Source organism: Octodon degus, unplaced genomic scaffold (genome assembly GCF_000260255.1).
Source record: "Octodon degus isolate 3935 unplaced genomic scaffold, OctDeg1.0 scaffold00035, whole genome shotgun sequence".
In the NCBI taxonomy this organism is placed as follows: Eukaryota; Metazoa; Chordata; class Mammalia; order Rodentia; family Octodontidae; genus Octodon; species Octodon degus.
The window spans coordinates 3,997,868-4,015,412 of record NW_004524611.1 but is presented as its reverse complement, the minus strand read 5'-3'; the positions used below and the strand labels follow the sequence as shown (position 1 = coordinate 4,015,412).

Sequence of the window (17,545 nt, the reverse complement as noted above, 5' to 3'; positions counted from 1 at the left end):
TTTTTTTTTGGTCAGAACCAGGGATTGAACTCAGGCCCTTGCACTTGCCAGGGAAGTGCTTATTGTACTGAGCCATCTTCCTGGCCCCACATTGCTATTTTTTCCCCAATAAAATTAATTTAAAAAGAAAAAAGAAGCATGTTTTTAAAGAGAAACCATTTGAAAAAAATGGTAAAAGATGCAGGAGCCAGGAGTGGTGGTACCCACTCATAATCCCAATACTTCGGAAGGCTGAGGCAGCAGGATTGCAAGCCCAAATGCAGCTCGGACAATTTAGGAAGCTGGGTGTGGTAGTGCCCACCTGTGGTGCCAACACTTGGGAGGCAGAGGCTGGAGGATCACCAAGAGTTGGAGACCAGCCTCGGCTAGAAAGTGAGCTCGAGGCCAGCCTGAACTGTAGAGTGAGATCCTGTTTCAAAAAGACAAAAATAAATTAATTTATTAAAAAATAAAACATAAAAGGGGCTGTGGGGATGTAGCTCAGTGTTAAGGCCCTGGATTCAACCCTAGTTTAAAAAAAAAAAAAAAAAAATTGTTTTTTAAAGTGGAAGTTTCCAAAGCTGGTGGGAATGATGAGAGGTATTTAGACCTAAGGTCAAGATGCACGCAGAAAAGCTTCTTAGCCACCCGCGGTATGCGGGTGAGAAGTGGCTGCGGCGCAGATACACGTCAGCAGATCAACAGATACGTGTGGCCCAGGCCTCTACTCAGGGACGGGACAGCGCCACCCAAAGGGCAGAGGACGCAGCCGGATGCAGCCGGGAAACCACAGCAAGGGGGCCACAGAGAACAAACGCTCCCTTTCACCTGGTACTGTCCAGCTGGAGAAACCACAGTGACAGAAGCAAGGGGGCCAGCGGCCTCAGGAAGCGTCCTGACAGCTGACAGGGACTGTGCTCTGTCAAGAGGGGCTACAGAGTGAGTTTATGCCACACAAATCTGATCCCAATAAAAAAAAAAAAAAAAAGAGTACTCGGGCCCAGAGTAAGGAGGGTGTGTTTAGCGGACCATGGCTGTGTCTCCCTGCACACAGGCTTCAGGGAAGGGGTCTGGACTGGGAGGGGACAGGGACCACGGTGCTGTGTCAGGGCTCTGTGCCCCAGCACCCAACTCTGGGGGGGAGAAGGCACGATGAGTGGGTGCTGGGCACCAATGCGGAGAGAGGGACTCGGTGGAAGTGAGGAAGCCGCCTCCCTGGCAGGACCAGCATGTGGCTTCCAAGGACGCCATGACCTGGACGAAGCCTGGGGTGGGCATGTCAGGCATCAGGGAGCCCTACTTACGGGATGAAGGAAGCAGATTCTCCTGCTGGGAAATCCTGAGCGGCACTGCGCTAGCCCCCGCCAACCCTTCAGCTCCTGACAGCATCCCCGCTTGCCCGCCCCCAGGGTCCTGACTTGTGGTCCCTCCTCCCACACTGATCACTCCAGGGCCCGTGTGCGCACCTCTCCCACTGCCTGCCGGACCTGGGTCCCCACAGTCACCTAAAGCTTGACAGCTCTGAAAACCTGGTCTTCGCCCAGCCACTGGCCCCAGCCCTGCCCACCTGTCCAGTACCCACTGTGGGCTCTGGCACTGATCTCTGTCTTCCTAGAGCGGCAAGGTCTGACGGACCCTCCTTGCCTCTGTAGCTCTATCCCCTGACCATCTACCCTGCCAGTGCAATGCACGCCCCTCCGGATTGGCAGGGGCTGCACCCACTGCCAACCCCAACATCCCCTGCTCCATGCCAACCTGACCCCCAAGGTACCCACAGGGTCTCCCAGCAGGGAGCCCAGAGCGAGGCTGGCTCCTCCCCCTCAGACTCCACATCCAGACTCTGGTGGCCCCTTTATCATAGGAAGGAGCATCCGGCCAGCAGGCCAGGCCTCCGCTGGACCCCTTGGGCAGGGGCAGGATTCACAGTAAGACCAAAGCCAGCACCCCTCTGCAGTCACCCCAGGTGACAATCGAGCAGTTCAAGACAGTCTCAGCCAGGATAGGGTAGAGACCAGCTGGAGTTCTAGGTCTGACCCCATCCTACAGGCCATGGGATTCTGAGGAGCCCCCCGGAGGAGGCCCCTGCCTTCACCCCAGTCAGCTGCCCATGTCCTTGATGGTGGATTAGCAAGAGAGCACCCAGCCCTGAGGGGTGGGGATGAACTCAGTCCCCACCCCTGAGTGGCCGGAAGGACGGGGGCTTCCCTTTCTCTTTCCTTCTCTCGCCAGGAGCCCCCACACTCTGCACTCAGAGTGGCTACCATACCACGGAGAGGGGCTGCCCAAGCCAAGCGTAGCCACACACCCCTGGGAGCCTGAGGCCAGGGTGGAAAGCTCTACCCCAACCTGGTGACTATAGAGATTTCGTGAAGCTCTGTCTCAGAATGAAAACTAAAGAAATAACTATGATGCACCTGGGCTCAATCCTCAGTACCAAAAATAAATACACAAATTAAATAAAACAGGCTACTGAAATCCTCGCACAAGTGCACAGTCAACTCCGACACCCCAAATACCTGTCTTAGATAGCTTCACTGCGAACACAGCACAAGTCTCCTCAGGAAGTTACCTCTGGGAACCCTGAAGTTCTTCTGTTTTCCATAATTCAGTCCCAAAGACCCCAGTGATACAGGACACAAAGCTCTTAATAACTTGTCCCCACATCCCAGGGCTCTGGCTTTCCAGATGTGGACGAAACTCCTTGCTGGGGACCAGCGTGTGTCCCGTCCGGAGCCCCAGGACAGCAGCTGTGGGCAGAGAAGAGGCCTGCAGCTCACGGCCGTGCTTTCCCTGCCCCTCCAGTCGCCTCGCAGCCCTCTTCGTGCAGGTCTCAGTCCCGATGCCAAAGGCAGCACCTGCCGGGCTCCATCCCTGAGCCTCTTCTGTCCCCGGCTGTGCTAACCACATCCCAGCCCCGGCCCAAGCTGCCCCACAGCCTCCGTGGCCCCTGTGAGAATGAGGAGACTCCGAGGGGCACCAGGTCTTGTGGCCTGGCCCAGCCAACGTGCACTGCACCTCCACGGAGGAACAGGGCTGACACACAAGGCTTCTACCCATGTGGGACGACCCACTCAGTGAACCAAGTCTGGGCGTCTCTGGGGCTCACTGTTTCTACTCTGCCGTTCAGGTGACTGATTTCTGAAGTCCAGTTGTATGCTTTGCAGCGCCCTCTACTGTCCACGTAGAATATGAGAAATAGAACAGCAACGAAATGAAACTAGCACTTCACCCCCTGTCCGAGGGCCCTGGAGAGCACGCGGGATTCCACGCAGCTGCACGTGGCCAGCACCATCAGAGACTCCGCTTGTCACAACGCGAGTGCAATTTTACATGCTGCCCAGAAGGATCACATACAAGCCATGGCTGCCTACTCCGCTCTGTATTCAGTAGACCTTTTCACACTCGATCTGAAAAAGAAGGCTGGGTGGACCGGGGTGGGAGTGGGGCTGGGGCACGGACAGTGTGGTAGAGGCCTGTGGGCAGCCTGGGAGGTGGGCAGGAGTGTGCCCCTGGGCATGGGATGCTGTTACCATGGAGACCGAGGGCCTGCATCAGAGGGCCGCTCCCAGCAGTGCCTTCTTACGAATACCTCCTTCTCCCCTTAACAGACTGCTTGTCCTCCCTGGAAGCGCCTCGTTTTGGTTTTCTCTTTTCCCTTTGCAGTACTGGGGACTGAACCCATGGCCCTCACCCTGAGCTGCATCCCTACCCTTATCTTATTTTTTGAAACAGTTTCCTCCTGGAGGCAGAGGAGGCTGGGATTTAAGACACACTCAGGTGCCTGAGTGGCCTGTCACCCTTTGACAGTCCTGGGAGCCAATCTCCCCCAACAGTCCTGGGAGCCGATCTCCCCCAAACTGTGTCTGCAGGAAGTGGGAGAGCGGGCTTGGGTGTGTGAAAGCTGTCAGAACCAAAATGGTGTCTCTTGTGCCAAGCTGCACCAAAAAATCTATGAGTGAAATAGGAAGGGAGGCTGGGAGGAAACGGTTCTCACGTACTGCAGACCGACACTGGCAGTCACCAAAGACATTCACGGCCACACACAAAGGCCACCTCAATCCGATACAAAAACACCCTCCTGCAGGGTTGCCGCCAGCTGCTCTGTTCAACTTCAGACTTCCCCTCATGGAGAATCATTAGCGCCAAGGACGACAGGCTCAGAATATTTTAGGTCATCCGCTTTACTGACTTCGTTTATTATTAATTTTTATTTGAGGGAGGGTTGAGACAGCATCTCACTATGCAGCTCAGCCTAGCCTTAAACTCACTTTGTAGCCCAGGCTGGTCTACTTGTAATAATCCTCCTGCCTCGGACTCCTCCGGAGTGCTGGGATTACAGGTATGCGCCACCACACCCGGCTGCTTAATTGCTTTTAAAAGTTTTCCTTGCCTGCACCTTTGAAGGTGATCCCCCTTTACTGTGTCTACACCCACTGCAGTGTCATTCCAGTCCATCCTTTGGAGACGCTCTCTCCGGTTAAGTCAAGAGGAGCAAGGTCTAAAGACATCTTCCTCGTCTAGCGCAGACTCAAGCCAGTCAGGGAGTCGCCCCCACTGCCCCACCTCTTGCTGCTTCTGTGGACACGGTGCAGTGGCAGCTCCTCCAGCCCATGAGGAACCACAGAGGCCCCCCAGCAGCCCCCCAGCAGCCCGGGGAGTGAGACCCACCCATCGGGTCCCTGCAGTCCCGCCTCCTGCTGGAGTCTCAACTCACTCCACTTTGCATAAGCTTAAAATCCAACAGTTACCAGAAGACCACTGCAACATCCGGTGGGTCGCTGTAGAGAGCCCATGCCGCGAATCGCGGCTTCAGAACCAAAACTCCTAGGGACCATTGGGTGAGGCCTGCTGCAGCCCTTGAAGCCTGCGCTAGATTACCCCTCCCACCGAGTGTGCCAAGATGGCGCTCATTTCCTGCTTCCGCAGTCGCTATACACCCGCCTATAATGATGTAAGATACCTTCCCTGAGATTGTAACCAATGGCGCTGTAACATGTATCAACCCTCGATTGGACAGTGTGAGGATATAAAAGAAACGCTCCCGCGACGCGGAGGGTCAGAGACAGGAAGAGGGACGGAGAGAGGAACTGTGCTCTCTCGGGGCGCATCACTCAGGAGAACGATTAAAGCCTTTCCGCCGCACAAATCGTGTTGAGTGCTTTCCTGCTGGACGGGAGGGCGCCCGACAGGTCGCAACTTGGCACACACACCTATGGCGAACTCTGCGTGCTGGAGCCGGTGCTTCCTGGCCTACAGGCCCCACGTAGCCACCCCGGGAGCCTGGCATGGTGTCTGGAGAAGAGGTGCATGGAGGGTCAGGACTGCACCAAGATCAGCCAAAAGCGTCTCCCAAAGGGCACATGTGCTCAAGGTGGGCTTTCGGGAGCTGGGCAGCCAGGGGGCACTGGGCCCATCCATGGATCAGCTCCCCAACAGCTCTGACAGACACTGAGCTGGGCAGTTAAGGAGCCACTTGGAAGCAGGATCTAGTTGGAGAAAGTAGTGCCTGAGGGTGCACCCTGGGGCCACGTGCCTTGTCCCCAGACCCTATGCCACTCTCTGCCTCTCTGTAGTCCCAGCCCACGGCCCTGGGCTGAGCAGCTCGGCTCCTCCACACCCTTCCACCATGATGCTCAGCTGGTGGACCATGGACCTGGCCAGTTCTCCAGACTCCAGGGCCTGTGGACAAGCTCAGCGCCTCGATCCTCCTCGTCCATCAATCCTGCAACCCCAGGACCTGCACTGTCAACCCGCAAGGCGGCAGCCAGGCTCAGCGTGACACTTTCTGGCCAGCCAGGAGCCTTGTGTCCCATGACCCAGCACAGAGATGGGCTCTCCTGTGCCTGGGACACAGTGCACAACGCCCACGACTGATGGGAAGATGAGCTTGCTCTGGCTCACAGCGGACAGAAGCAGACACAGCGCAGGAAGGAGGAGAAGCTAAGGCCTGGATGGTGCCCTCAGGGTCATGCCCGTGACCCCCTCGTCACGCTGTGCTCTCCTGATCTCCCAAGCCAACTAGGCTGACAGTCCAGACAGCATCGCTCCTAGCGTGCAGCTTCCTTCTGCAGCCTCCTCCACTGGGCCTGGCGCTCCAGCTCTGAGTGAGAAATCCAGCAAAAAATCCACCCACTCTATCTGCTATATGACACGGGAGACACCTGCCACAACCGGGGTCCCAGGAAGCGGTCACACCTGTCGAGCTCTGTCCTGTGTGACTGTGAAATGAAGACCACAGGACAGGATGGGGAGGGGGCCTTTTGGGGGCTGTGGGCGCCAAGCCTTGGTCTCTCCCAGCCCAGCTCCTGTCTGCCTGGCCTGGGAGCTGTGCTGGGGATGCTGAGCCCCTAAACACCCTGGCCGGGAGCACGGTACCAATGGACAGGAGTGGCTGGGACCTCGAGCACGCCTCTCCACTGAGGATGGGACCCGGGGACTGTGACCATGCTGTGCAGGCCCCAGGCCTCTCCTGCCCATGCCCAAAGTGGAGCCTCACCTTCACAGAAACGGCAGCTACTAAGCAAAGGCCTGGACCAGCCCAGGGTGGCAGCAGCCTCGGGAGAGAAAGGCAGCTTCGTCCACACATCCACATGTGGGTGTTCTGCACCCCACAGAGCTGGGGGTGGAGGGGTGGACATGGGCTGGGACACATCACAGTCCAGCTTGAAGCAAAGCTTCCGGAGGCTGACAGGCCTGCTGGACTCCTCAGAGCCCCAGGACCAGTGCCACTGAGCTTCGCCCCAGCACAAAATACAGCAAAGATGCCACTTACAGCTGACCAGGGCCAGGGCATCATCCACAGCCCGGACTAGGCACGGGGCCCCGGAGGTCCAGGCAGAGGCCAGCCTCACCCCCAGGTGCCAGGGGGAAACTCCGCAGGGTTTTCATGGCTCAGCAGGCGCCACATAAGAACACTCCACAGGGCGTGTCACTTGGCACGTCTGCAGGCTAGAAACAGAGGCCTGGAACCTGTATAAAGTTTAACTTGTTCCTCTGATCACCCACTCGGCAAGCACGCACTGAGCTCTGCTCCGGTGTGAGGACCTGCGCTCCTCCCTAACGCTCCAGGGTAACCTGACTCCCAGGGCCGGCATCAGGCCTAGAGTCCTCCAGAAGGGACGCCAGGGCTCCCTCTGCCCTCTAAGGACGCAGCAAGAACAAAGGCCACTGGACCAGGCTAGGGGCCACCGTGGGACGATCTCGCGGCTAGGAGGAGGGGCCTGGCTCAGGAGGCCGCCAGGGAGTGACTGGGAAGCTGTGCTTGGCCTGCAGCCCCTCCCCCACTCTGCTTCCAGGACTCCAAGTCCCAAGCAGCCCTCCTCTTTCTCCTCTGCCTTGCGGCCAGCTGACCCTGCACAACACTGAGCCCAAGTCCACTTCTCCTCCGGGAGTAGTGGGTGCTGGGTCTTCTGCCCAGCAGGGGAAGTGATCAGGACCAGGGCCCGCACCAAACACAGCCTGCCCTGGGCCTTCCTCCTGCAAAACTGTGAGAGGCCCGTGGCTGCTGCCTCTGCCACCCGCTGTGCTACCTCATTACCCAGCCAGCGGGTAGAGCATGCTCCAATCATTCAAGCACTCCGGGAGGTTGAGGCAGGAGGCCTGCAAGTCCTAGCCCTCCTGGACACCTCAGGAGTGAAAAGCATGCAGGGTCAGGATTGAGACTCAGCGCCAAGCCCCTAGGTCTAAGCCCCGGTACTGCGAGAGAGGACAGGCGACAGGCAGAGGGACCAAAGATCTCTCCTGTGTGCTTGCTTCAGCCTCCATCTTGCTGCCCCAGCTGCTCTGTGACTCCTGTCCCAGCTCCTCTTGGGGAAGTGACCCCAGAGGCGCCCGTCACTCCAGGCCAGGAGGGGGCTGCTGGTGCCAGCCTCTCCTACCATATCCACTGCCCTTTTGCCCCCTCAAATGTCACCAGCTAGTCAGGCACATGTACGCCTCCCGACACTCACAGAGGGCACCCTGGTGCTGCGGGCAACACAGTTGGGGTGCCTCCCGGGGCATGGGCGGGTCTGCAAGATGCTTCTCCCCAAAAGGTCTTCCGTCTGGAGGGAACCAAACCCCTACGCCCCAAGAGCAGGTCTGATGCTCACAAAGTGCTGCACTAGACAAGAGACCCCAGCTTAGAGGTCTGTCCATCTCCTTCCGCTGCCCCGGTCAGCAACAGGCCAACCCCTTTCCTGAGCGCAAAGCCACACATCGTAGCCCAGAAGGACAAGGACGTGTACAGCAGCAGATGTTAAATAACGCGGCTGCAGAGCCAGGCACCTGAACAAGTGAACACAAACAACGTCACAGTTCCGTGGCCTGCCATCACCAGAGGATGCTGTGACCACACGTGGCACCCAAGCACTCAGGAGGGCAGGGCAGCACAGGAGCTCAGCTGCAGCCCCCTGGACTGACCTTACCTGCCCACCTGCTACTCACTCTGGTTTGGCAAAAAGCCTGATTTAAATCCATCAAGCCTAGCTGGGCGTGGTGGTGCACACCTGTAATACCAGAATTTCAGGAGGCTGAGGCAGGAGGATCGAAAGTTAAAACCTAGCCTGGGCAATTTAGTAATTAAGCCAGATCCTGTCTCTATATAAGAGGGCTGGGAATATACCTCAGCGACACAGTACCTGCCTGGCAAGCACAAGGTCCAAAGTTCAATTCCTGGAACCAAAACCCAAAAGAAGGACCGGAGATGGAACCAGGAACACGCACCTTCACCATCCGTGCTCAGGTTCTCATAGGAATCCCAGCGGATCAGCGGGTCCGCAGTGTTGAAGTCCACGATGACGCTGCGGTCATTGTGCAGGTGCTCGGAGCCTGGGAACATAGTGCGGCGTTGATCCCAGCCAAGCCCGGTCCCCGGAGCCAAGGACAAAGCCATCAGCTTGAAAGCCTCCGCATCCTGCCCTCCTCCCTTGGCCTAGCGCAGGGCACAGCCTGGTCCTGTGTCCCCAGGGCCAGGAGGAGACCATGCCCTTCCTGCACAGTGCCACCCGGACTCCAGTGCCAGCTCTGCACAACAGGGGCCGATTCCCACTGGTTTTAGGAGAAAGCAGAAAGGGCTCCACACACGGACACCCACACTCTGCTGGCCTGGGTCCCCTTCAAATGCGGGGTTACTCGTGGACCACAGCAGTGAACAAGCAGCACTACTGCCCAGGAGATGGAGGTGAGACGTGCGGACACTAACACGGTCTCTGCTCTCCTCAGCAGGCCAGAACCCGAGCCGGCCACGCCATCCCTGCCACCACAAGCTAGTTTCGTTTGAGGTACAGCTCAAACTTGGGATCCTGCTGCCTCAGCCTCCCAGAGTGCTGGGATGACAGGCGTGCACCCCACATCTGGCCCTCTCTCCTGTGCACCAGCCCAGAGTATGCATGTCTCGGCCATCTCCTCCCTGATGTCCTCTTAGGAAAGTTGCCAAGGGTGCCTGAGGTGGGGGACACACCCAGCACCCCACGGGGCCACGCACCTGGGATCTTGTCTGGCGTGGCTGAGAACACCAACTCCACCTTCCCAGAGTCAGGGAAGCGATCATCTGCAAAGAGAAACCACAATGGAACGGGCTCGTCCTCCCAACCCACAGGGACTCCTGGGTCAGTGAGGGTGGGTCTGGCCACGTCTGGGGCGAGGGTGGGGCCTAAGGGCGCAGGCTGCCCTCACCACTGCAGGCACCGTCCAGTTCCTCCTTCCCCAGCACCAGCGAGTGGCCCTGCACCGCGCCAGTGTGGAACTGCAGGCGGAAGATGACATCGCGTGTGGCCGAGCGGTACTTCTTGTGGTAGCATTTCACCTGCCGGAGGGAGGGAGGGAGGTACGGGGACAGCTGAACCTTGCAGCCTGTGCCCCTGCAGACCCAGTGTGGCCCAGGTGGGGGCAGTGTGGCTCTGATCTGGACCCAGACCCCGACTCCGCGTGGGGGGGCTGGGGGGAGGGCACTCCATGTGGCGCATGAAAATTGCCAGCACCCTAGACTCTAGGGTCACCCCAACCCTCTCAGAGCTCAAGGTAGCTGTGCCCTTCCAGAAGTCTGAAGAAAGAAACCCCAGTCCTCTCTTCCTAGACTTAACTCCTGACTGCAGTACACTTGCTTTCTAGGTCTAAACTTTCCCCTTTCCCTTGGCCTAATAGCTCAATGGATTAAAGCACCTGCAGCAGGTGCAGGGGCCAGGGTTTGATCCCGGGGCCTGCCATGCTGGCCCCACCCCCAGGGCACACTGATGGCAATTGAGAGTGGGTGTGGTGGTGCACACCTGTAACCCCAGCTCTTGGGAGGCTGTAAACAGGCGGATCACTAGAGTCTGATCTAGTAGTAAGGCCCTGAAAACCCTGTAGACACTTCCCTAAAATAAAAAATAAAAATAAACTTCCCACTTTCCCACTCGGTGTCATCTGGCTTGCACAGAGAGGAAGTGGCCCCTGGTGGACTGGACAGAGGGACAGAGAGAGAGGGAAGGAGGGAGGGGACACGGCCCAAGGCCAGGACAGAGACAGAGAGGAACACTGTAGGGCACCCACTGCCCAGACATCCAAGAAGCGATGCCCTCCCAGCCACGCCACTGGGATCTGAACTCGGACTGCAAGGTGCCAGGGCTCCTGGGGTTCCTAGGGTGCTGCACAAGCTGCCGGCGGCTGTGGCCATAAGCCTGGTGAAGGTGCCACCTGGGGCAATGGCAGGGGTACCCTGCTGGGTCTCACCTCACTCAGCACACACTGGGACCAAGAGGGGAGGGGAGCTGCTTTTCCTGAGGTCAAACAGCTTTGAACATCTCAGCCAGGCTTGGTGACGTAGGCCTATAAACACAACCCTCAGGGAGGCTGAGGCAGGAGGATCATAAATTCAAACCCAGCCTAAACAATGTGGCAAGACATCTGTCTTACAATGAAACATTTGTTAAAATAAAGGGCTAGGAACAGAGTTCTGTGAAAAGGATCTGGGTTCAACCCCAGTACTTAAAAAAAAAAAAAAAAATCACATGCTTCCCAAATCTGTACAAGCAGCTGCAGCCGGGCAGGTGTGACACCGAGGGCGACACAGGACAGTGTACAGGTGACATCTCCATCATCGCTGAGAGAAACCTTCCCAAGGACGTCAAACAAAAGTACTTCCCACCCAGAATTTACAATTGCTAGACAGCGCCACCCATCAGCAGACGCACAGCTGTTTATGCCAACAGAAACTCGTGAAGTAAGGCCCTGGGGGAGAGGGCTCTGCACGCCCGGAGGACTACCAGGTTCGGGGGAGGAGCGGCAGAGGCGGTCAGGGCCTCCCCTCACTGGCCTGGCCTTGGTGCGCTGGCCCAGGTCGGCCCCACCTGCCTGAGAACCTCTGACTTGGGTCAGAGCCCAGCCCTCCCCTGATGATCCGAGGCTCACAGATGCCATGGGGTGCTTCTGCCAGGGATGATGGTGTGGCCCTCCAGGTCCCCCAAGAGCCCAGTCAGGCTGTCTGCCCACTCTGCGCCCACTTTCACAGCTTGGGCTATGCACAAGCACCGACATCAGCTGGGGATGTAGCTTGTGCCTCGGTTGGACCACCCCCTCGCGGCTCCGGCCCCACACAAGGTGTCCAGGGTGTCCAAGGTGTCTGGCTCCAGGTATCACGGGCTACGGGCCGCAGGATCTCCCTGGCTCAGCGCCGGGTCAGCACCCGTTGGTCAGCTCCTGTGGGTCGGGAGCACAGAGCTCACCCCACCCCAATCCTCCTCCTCCCGCACAGATCTGGCAGGCGACAGCGCCCCCTGCTGGTCTCCAGCTCTCATGGGAAAGACAGTGAAAGGGCAGTCAGACCTCCAAGAGAAAACCCAACGGAGTGGTGAACTCTGGTGGCTGCAGGGCCCCTAAGCCATCATCAGCAAGGGTCCCCCTCTAAGACATGAAGGTTCCTGAAGCACAGGGCCACTCTGAGGGCTGCAGTCCCCAATGGCCCTCAGGCGGCAGCCCCGCTTCTGCACACCCAGGGCCCTCCTGTGCAGCATCCTAGGACAAGCTGGTCCTCGGCCTTCCTCCCCAGAGAGCCTACAATCCAGCATGAGAAACTGCGACTTCATCGCGACAGACACTTCACCAGACCTGTGGCATGCACCTCACCTTCCACACAGGACCCTGTGGGTGGCCAGGGATGCCACGCACCACAAGTGCTCAGAGCATTCAGAGCCTTCACGTCCCGAGGGCAAGAGGCATTCCACTGCCAACCTCACTGTTTTGTTCAGCAGATTTCATGAGCACTGCAGAAAGATCCGGCGCACCGCCAGCTCTGCGCAGCGAGTCTCCACTCACAGCCAGTCCTGTGTGCCCACTCTGGACACGGCCTGATCCAGCCCTCCATGGGGAGAGATTTCGAGGATACAGAGCATCTGTTGGAACTGCATAAGGACCTTTTTCCTTGTCCTTACTGTCCAAACGATAAAGATTACAGCAGTTTTAGCAGAACCGGGGATTGATCCCAGAGCCTTCGAACGGAGCCACACCCCCTACCAGTTCTTTACGATTTTGAGATAGGCTATTGCTGGCTAAGGCATTGCCATTGGGCTCAAATTCGAGGTCCTCCTGCTTCAGCCTCCCACAGTGCTGGGTAACAACAGTGACTCAAAACATGTTGGGCATTAGCCATAACCCAGAGAGGTGTTAGGCCTGCAGGAGGGTGCCTGCACACAGACTCTGAAAATGCAAGGTCATTTTTTTTTTCTTTTTTTCTAATTTTATGTATTTGATACAGGGTCTCCCACGCAGCTCAGACTCGTAGTGATCCTCCTGTTTTCAGCCTCCCCAGCGCTGGGATTACAGGTGTGCGTCACATTGCCTGGTCTTGGTGGCAGGCTTGGCGTGCCTGACGTCTGGGCCAGCACAGCATGTGGTACCAGGGCTCAAACCTGGGTCCTTCGGCTTGCCTAGGCAGGCACTTAGTCTGCTGAGCTATCTCTGTGGCCTGCAAGGTCATTTTATGTGGCACATGAGATCCTGGGATTCGGGTGCCCGCACCGTGCTCTGCACGCTGAGAGGCGGCTACATCTGTCACTTCGGGGGCGCAAGCTGCTGTGCACAGGGCGCTCAGGACTGAAAAGTACTACATGACCAGTGACCTCCGCAGGAGGCCCGGGGCACCATGCTCTCTTGCTGGCTGACAGAACCACCTGGAAATGTGGCCTGACCTCAATTTCTATCAGCGGGGCGAAGTTTCGCCCATGCTTTTGGCAAGCCCAAAGTCCATGGTGACCAGGCCTGGGCCTGCGCTCAGCATGTGCGGCCCGGGTAGACCAGGGCTGAGGGCAGGCACAGGAAATCCTCAGCCTGTGCTGAAAGCTGGCTTGGACCACAGGCCTTCTACCTGCTCCAGCGATGTGGCTGTGTCATGCCGCAAGCCCCTCAGCAGGGAGCAGCCCCCAGGGCCAGCAGGTGGTGTCAGGCTCCGGGCACAATTCCAGCCACACTCGCCCTGCATTCAGCGTGGAAGGACCGGAAGAATACCCGGTCCATGTCTTCACCTAATGGCACGGTGCGGGTACAGCAGAGATGGGGCACAGGGCCTCTCCCAGGAAGACACACAGGCCCAAGCCTGCCTTCCAGGGCTCACCCCAACCAGCCCCGTGGACACAGGTCCTTCTGTTTGTGAACCTGAGCCCCGCTGGCCTTGTCCCCACGAAGAGCGAGCTGCAAATCTCTAGGCAAAGCAGACATTCGCCAGCATCAGCAAGGATGGGGTGGACCAGAGAGGACAGGAAACTCTGGAAGGAGCCGGGAAGGCCAGGGAGCCAGACTGGGGGTGAATCTCCACCTTACGGCAGCCTGCACACACAGCCACGGGAGATACCCGCTCCTCGGGGTGGATCAGCAGGCCGCTGTATCCTTGGGTCCTGTCCAAGCTGGGGATCCTGCCCAAGCCCTCCTGGGAAGCAGAACCACTTGCATGCTTGAGCTCAGCCCAGATGGGTCGTGACCCTTCCTTCCCAGCACAGCCTTCAGGACGGGCGCCAGGTGAGTTGGCTGCGCTCCAGGACCTGGACCTGCAGGAGCACGTCCAGTCGTCCAGGGACAGGGTGGAGTGGGTCGGGGCTACGGAGGAGGAGCCTGTGAGGACTCCATACTTTCACCCTTGGGGACCCTGGCATACTGCCCAAAGTGAGGCATCACTCTGGGGAGCCTGAAGCCAGGGGCACACTGGGTTCAGTTTCTGCCCGCGTTGACCTAAGGCTACATTCATGCAGAATAAAAAGCACTGGGCTTCTCAACACAATGAAGACTTCCAGGCTGGGTCAGACTGTGCCCCACGACCCAGGTGCTACCCCTGGGTGACCACCATCTCGAGCTCCTCCATGAAGCTGCAGTCCCTGACTGGCTGGACAGGTGACACCCTCCTGGGCTGGGCTGCGAGGGTGCTATCTACACACACCATAGCCCCAGCTCTGTTGGTCTGTGCGTGGCTCATACTCCATGCACCGAATCACCCGGTCCAGCCACCAGCTGGGGACAGCTGCCCCCAAGAATGCCGGTGGACAACCAGAGCCAAAGGCGCCCAGCCACCTTCAGGCCCAAGGGCCCGGATCATAGAACCGGGCTGCATCTGCAAACAAGGGTTTTTATGAAGGTGTTTTAGTTAAAATACAGCTGTTGGGGTCTGCGGCTGGGCCCTGGGCTTAATTCCCAGCACTCCAAAGAACAGATTTTAAAAGACCAGGCCAATCACATGAACTCTAAGCAGAATCCCTGGAAGAAGAAGGGCTCCAGTCTGACATTGTGAGGGACAACCCTGTGACCGAGGCGGACACAGAGATGCCGGGAGAAAGCAGCTCCCCAGCACCTGGACCTCGGCCTTCTGGCCTTTAGAGCATCAAAAGAAAAGCCCTGCGCCTTGCAGCACACAGCCTGGGGTACCCCGCTGCGCTCAGCCCTCCTGTGGGTGTCTGTCCAGCAACCCCCAAGCTCACCACTTTTGTGAGCCCAGCAAGGCAAACTCGCCCTCTGCAATGGAAAATCACCCTCCTGGGCTGCCACCCATCTGCAGACGGAGAGGGGCTGTGAGCAGACCAGGCAGCGTTCTCTAGGGGCTGCCTAACCTGGCACCTTCCGGCAAGCGCTGTCCTGCTCTGGAGCCACCGTCTGACCCAGTGCAGCCAGCTCCTGTCACTCCTAAAGATCAGCGTGCTGGGGCCGAGAGGGGGCAGGGCCCAGGTGATACACTGGCCACTTCCCTAGGGACCTCTCCTGGGACAGCGCCCCCCTGCTGGACCCTGCAGCCGCCAGCCCTCGCCAGTTTCTGGGGGATAGAGGCGCAGCGAGGCTCACCCTAGACCCCTGTCGTCACCGAGGGAAGCAGCTGAAACCACCCACCCGAGGCCCCATGCGCCCCCCTGGGCCCCACCCCACAGTGGCGGTGGCACAAAGCTGCAGCCCTGAGCCAAATGGCCCGGGGACTGGAGACCAGCCTGGCATATCCGGGGTGCAGCCGAGAGCAGCCAGCCCTCTCTGCCCCTTCCTCTGGCCCCTATAGCAGTCCACATTCCCCCAGAGCCCCGGGAGCCCCGGCTCCAGGGCCTCTTCTCGGGCAGCAGAAGGCAGAGGCAGGAACCAGCTGGCAGCCCAGTTCCCTCGCCGCAGAGCTGTGCTGAGGGTGAAGACGCGGGCCTGGCCAAGCACAGAGGGGCCCACATTGCCCTCCCCGGCCCCGCCTTCTGCCCTGCAGGATTCAGCACAGAGCAGGACCCCAGACCCAAGCTCCCTCCCTTTTAATTATTCAAGACAAGGTCTTACTAAGTCACTAAGCTACCTGAGCTGAGACTGCATTTGTGATCCTCCTGCCTCAGCCTCCCAGGACGATGGGATTATAGGAGTACACCCCTATGCTGGGCTTCTGTTTTTCTTGGATGAAACTTTTTTACACAAGAAACCAGATGCCTTACAGTCAAAACTAGTTTGCATTTTCCTACAGGTCCGTCCCCCCACCCCCCCGGCATCATTCTCCCTTTAGGTCGTTTTTTGCTGGGACAGCACGCGCACGTGGCTGCAGTGGTGCTGGCACTCACCATGACGTCCCCCTTCAGCAGCTGGGCTGGCTCTATGGCAATGCAGATCCTGCTCGGGCTGTCGGGGCCGATGTTGCTTTGGAATAAGCAAGAGGGAGCTCATTATGTGGTGTCACGGTGTCATGCACACGACACACGCTAAAAAGCACACATAAACTGAAAACTCAAGACATGATAGAAGTTTCACAGCCTCGCAGCCAATTTCTGAGAACTAGCTGGGTGGAAGTGCACCAAGACTCCTCTCTGCAGCGTCCTGGTCAGCTACCCCACCCCTGCCCCGCCCCACCCCCCTCACCCCTCCAAGGCCAGGGCAGGCCTGGCCCACTTACTAGATCCCCGACGTGTACACCGGCTGCATGGCCTGGTAGACCTTCAAGAAGGGCCGGCAGGCTGCAAGAGACAGGGCTACCTGAGCTCAGGTTCATAGCACACGGGGCGCCGCAGCCCAAGGCAGGGACAGCTGGCAGCCAAACGCAGGCCCAGGAGTTGCAAGACGACCCTGCTGAACCCGGGGTCACGGGGCTCTGAGAGGGGGCTGGGGGCACCCATGTGGTTCCGCAAGGAGCCGATCGGTTTTTCGCTCATTCACTCATCTGTGGCAGTACTGGGCTTGAACCCAGGCCCTTCCCACTAAGCCACATCCCCCATTTGTGTTTTTATTTTGAGACAAGGTCTCCCTCAGATGCCCCCTTTGGGCTTAATCTTGGTAACCCTCCTGCCTCAGCCTGTCAGAGTGCTAGGGTCACAGATGTGTGTCCCCACTACTCCTGGCAGGATGATTTTAAAGAGCAGCAGGAGCTGGGACCCTGGAGGGGAGTGGACGAGGCCACTCTGTGCACTCATGGAGCGTGGTGGGGGACAGCAGAGGGCCTAGCACCAGAAGGGGCCTAGAGTGGGCACGCCCAGGAGAATGGGAGTGTCTGCACTGAGGCCGCCAGGCAGTGACCCACCTCCACCGGTGTCGAAGTTCGGGGTACCGTGCAGCACGACGCTGTGCAGGAAGAGGGGCGCACCGCTCATCTTCACAGAGCCCAGCAGCAGGCCACCGAGGAACTGCACGTACCTGCGGAGGAGGCGCTCAGAGTCTAGCCCAGAGCCCAGCCCTGTGGGGCAGCAGCCACGCATACCAGGACCTGAACACAAGGCACACAGAGGCACCAGCAGCCTGTGCTCTGGGACCTTGCAGGCAGCAGGACCAGCCCCAGGCACAGCTGGCCATATCCGACCTGCAGCATGTGGCTGCCTTAATGTCCAGAAATGGGACCTTGCAGACCCCTATCACTCTACCCTGAGTATCTCCTGCTGGCTATGTCCAGCTCCAAGACAAGGCCACCAGGGCCCCATGGGGCAGCACAAGTGTGGCCGGGAGGGGACTTTCCCAGGCATGAGCACATGATTGCCAGGGTCCTCGCGGGGCCTGATGCCCAGCATCAGGGAACTGGAGCCAGACCTGGCCACATCCTTCTCCACAGCTTCAGGCCTCCCTCCCGAGGCCCCACCCAAGCTGGGGCTGCTCCTGCATCCCATCCATGCCTGGCTGCTCCTCCCTCAGGACC

General features: G+C 58.6%; 1 protein-coding gene across 6 annotated transcripts in view; it reads right to left on the bottom strand.

Moving 5' to 3' along the window:
• The window catches only part of Tns3 (tensin 3), a 146,526-nt gene that overhangs the window by 61,784 nt on the left and 67,197 nt on the right, over window positions 1-17,545 (bottom strand). For all 6 annotated transcript variants that reach the window (XM_023714381.1, XM_023714376.1, XM_023714380.1 and 3 more), the window contains 6 exons: window positions 16,940-17,052; window positions 16,319-16,379; window positions 15,990-16,065; window positions 9,634-9,763; window positions 9,443-9,508; window positions 8,683-8,787 (listed from right to left, as the gene is read on the bottom strand). In XM_023714381.1, coding sequence (XP_023570149.1) covers window positions 8,683-8,787; window positions 9,443-9,508; window positions 9,634-9,763; window positions 15,990-16,065; window positions 16,319-16,379; window positions 16,940-17,052 — 551 coding nt within the window. The remainder of the gene's footprint in view (window positions 1-8,682; window positions 8,788-9,442; window positions 9,509-9,633; window positions 9,764-15,989; window positions 16,066-16,318; window positions 16,380-16,939; window positions 17,053-17,545) is intronic.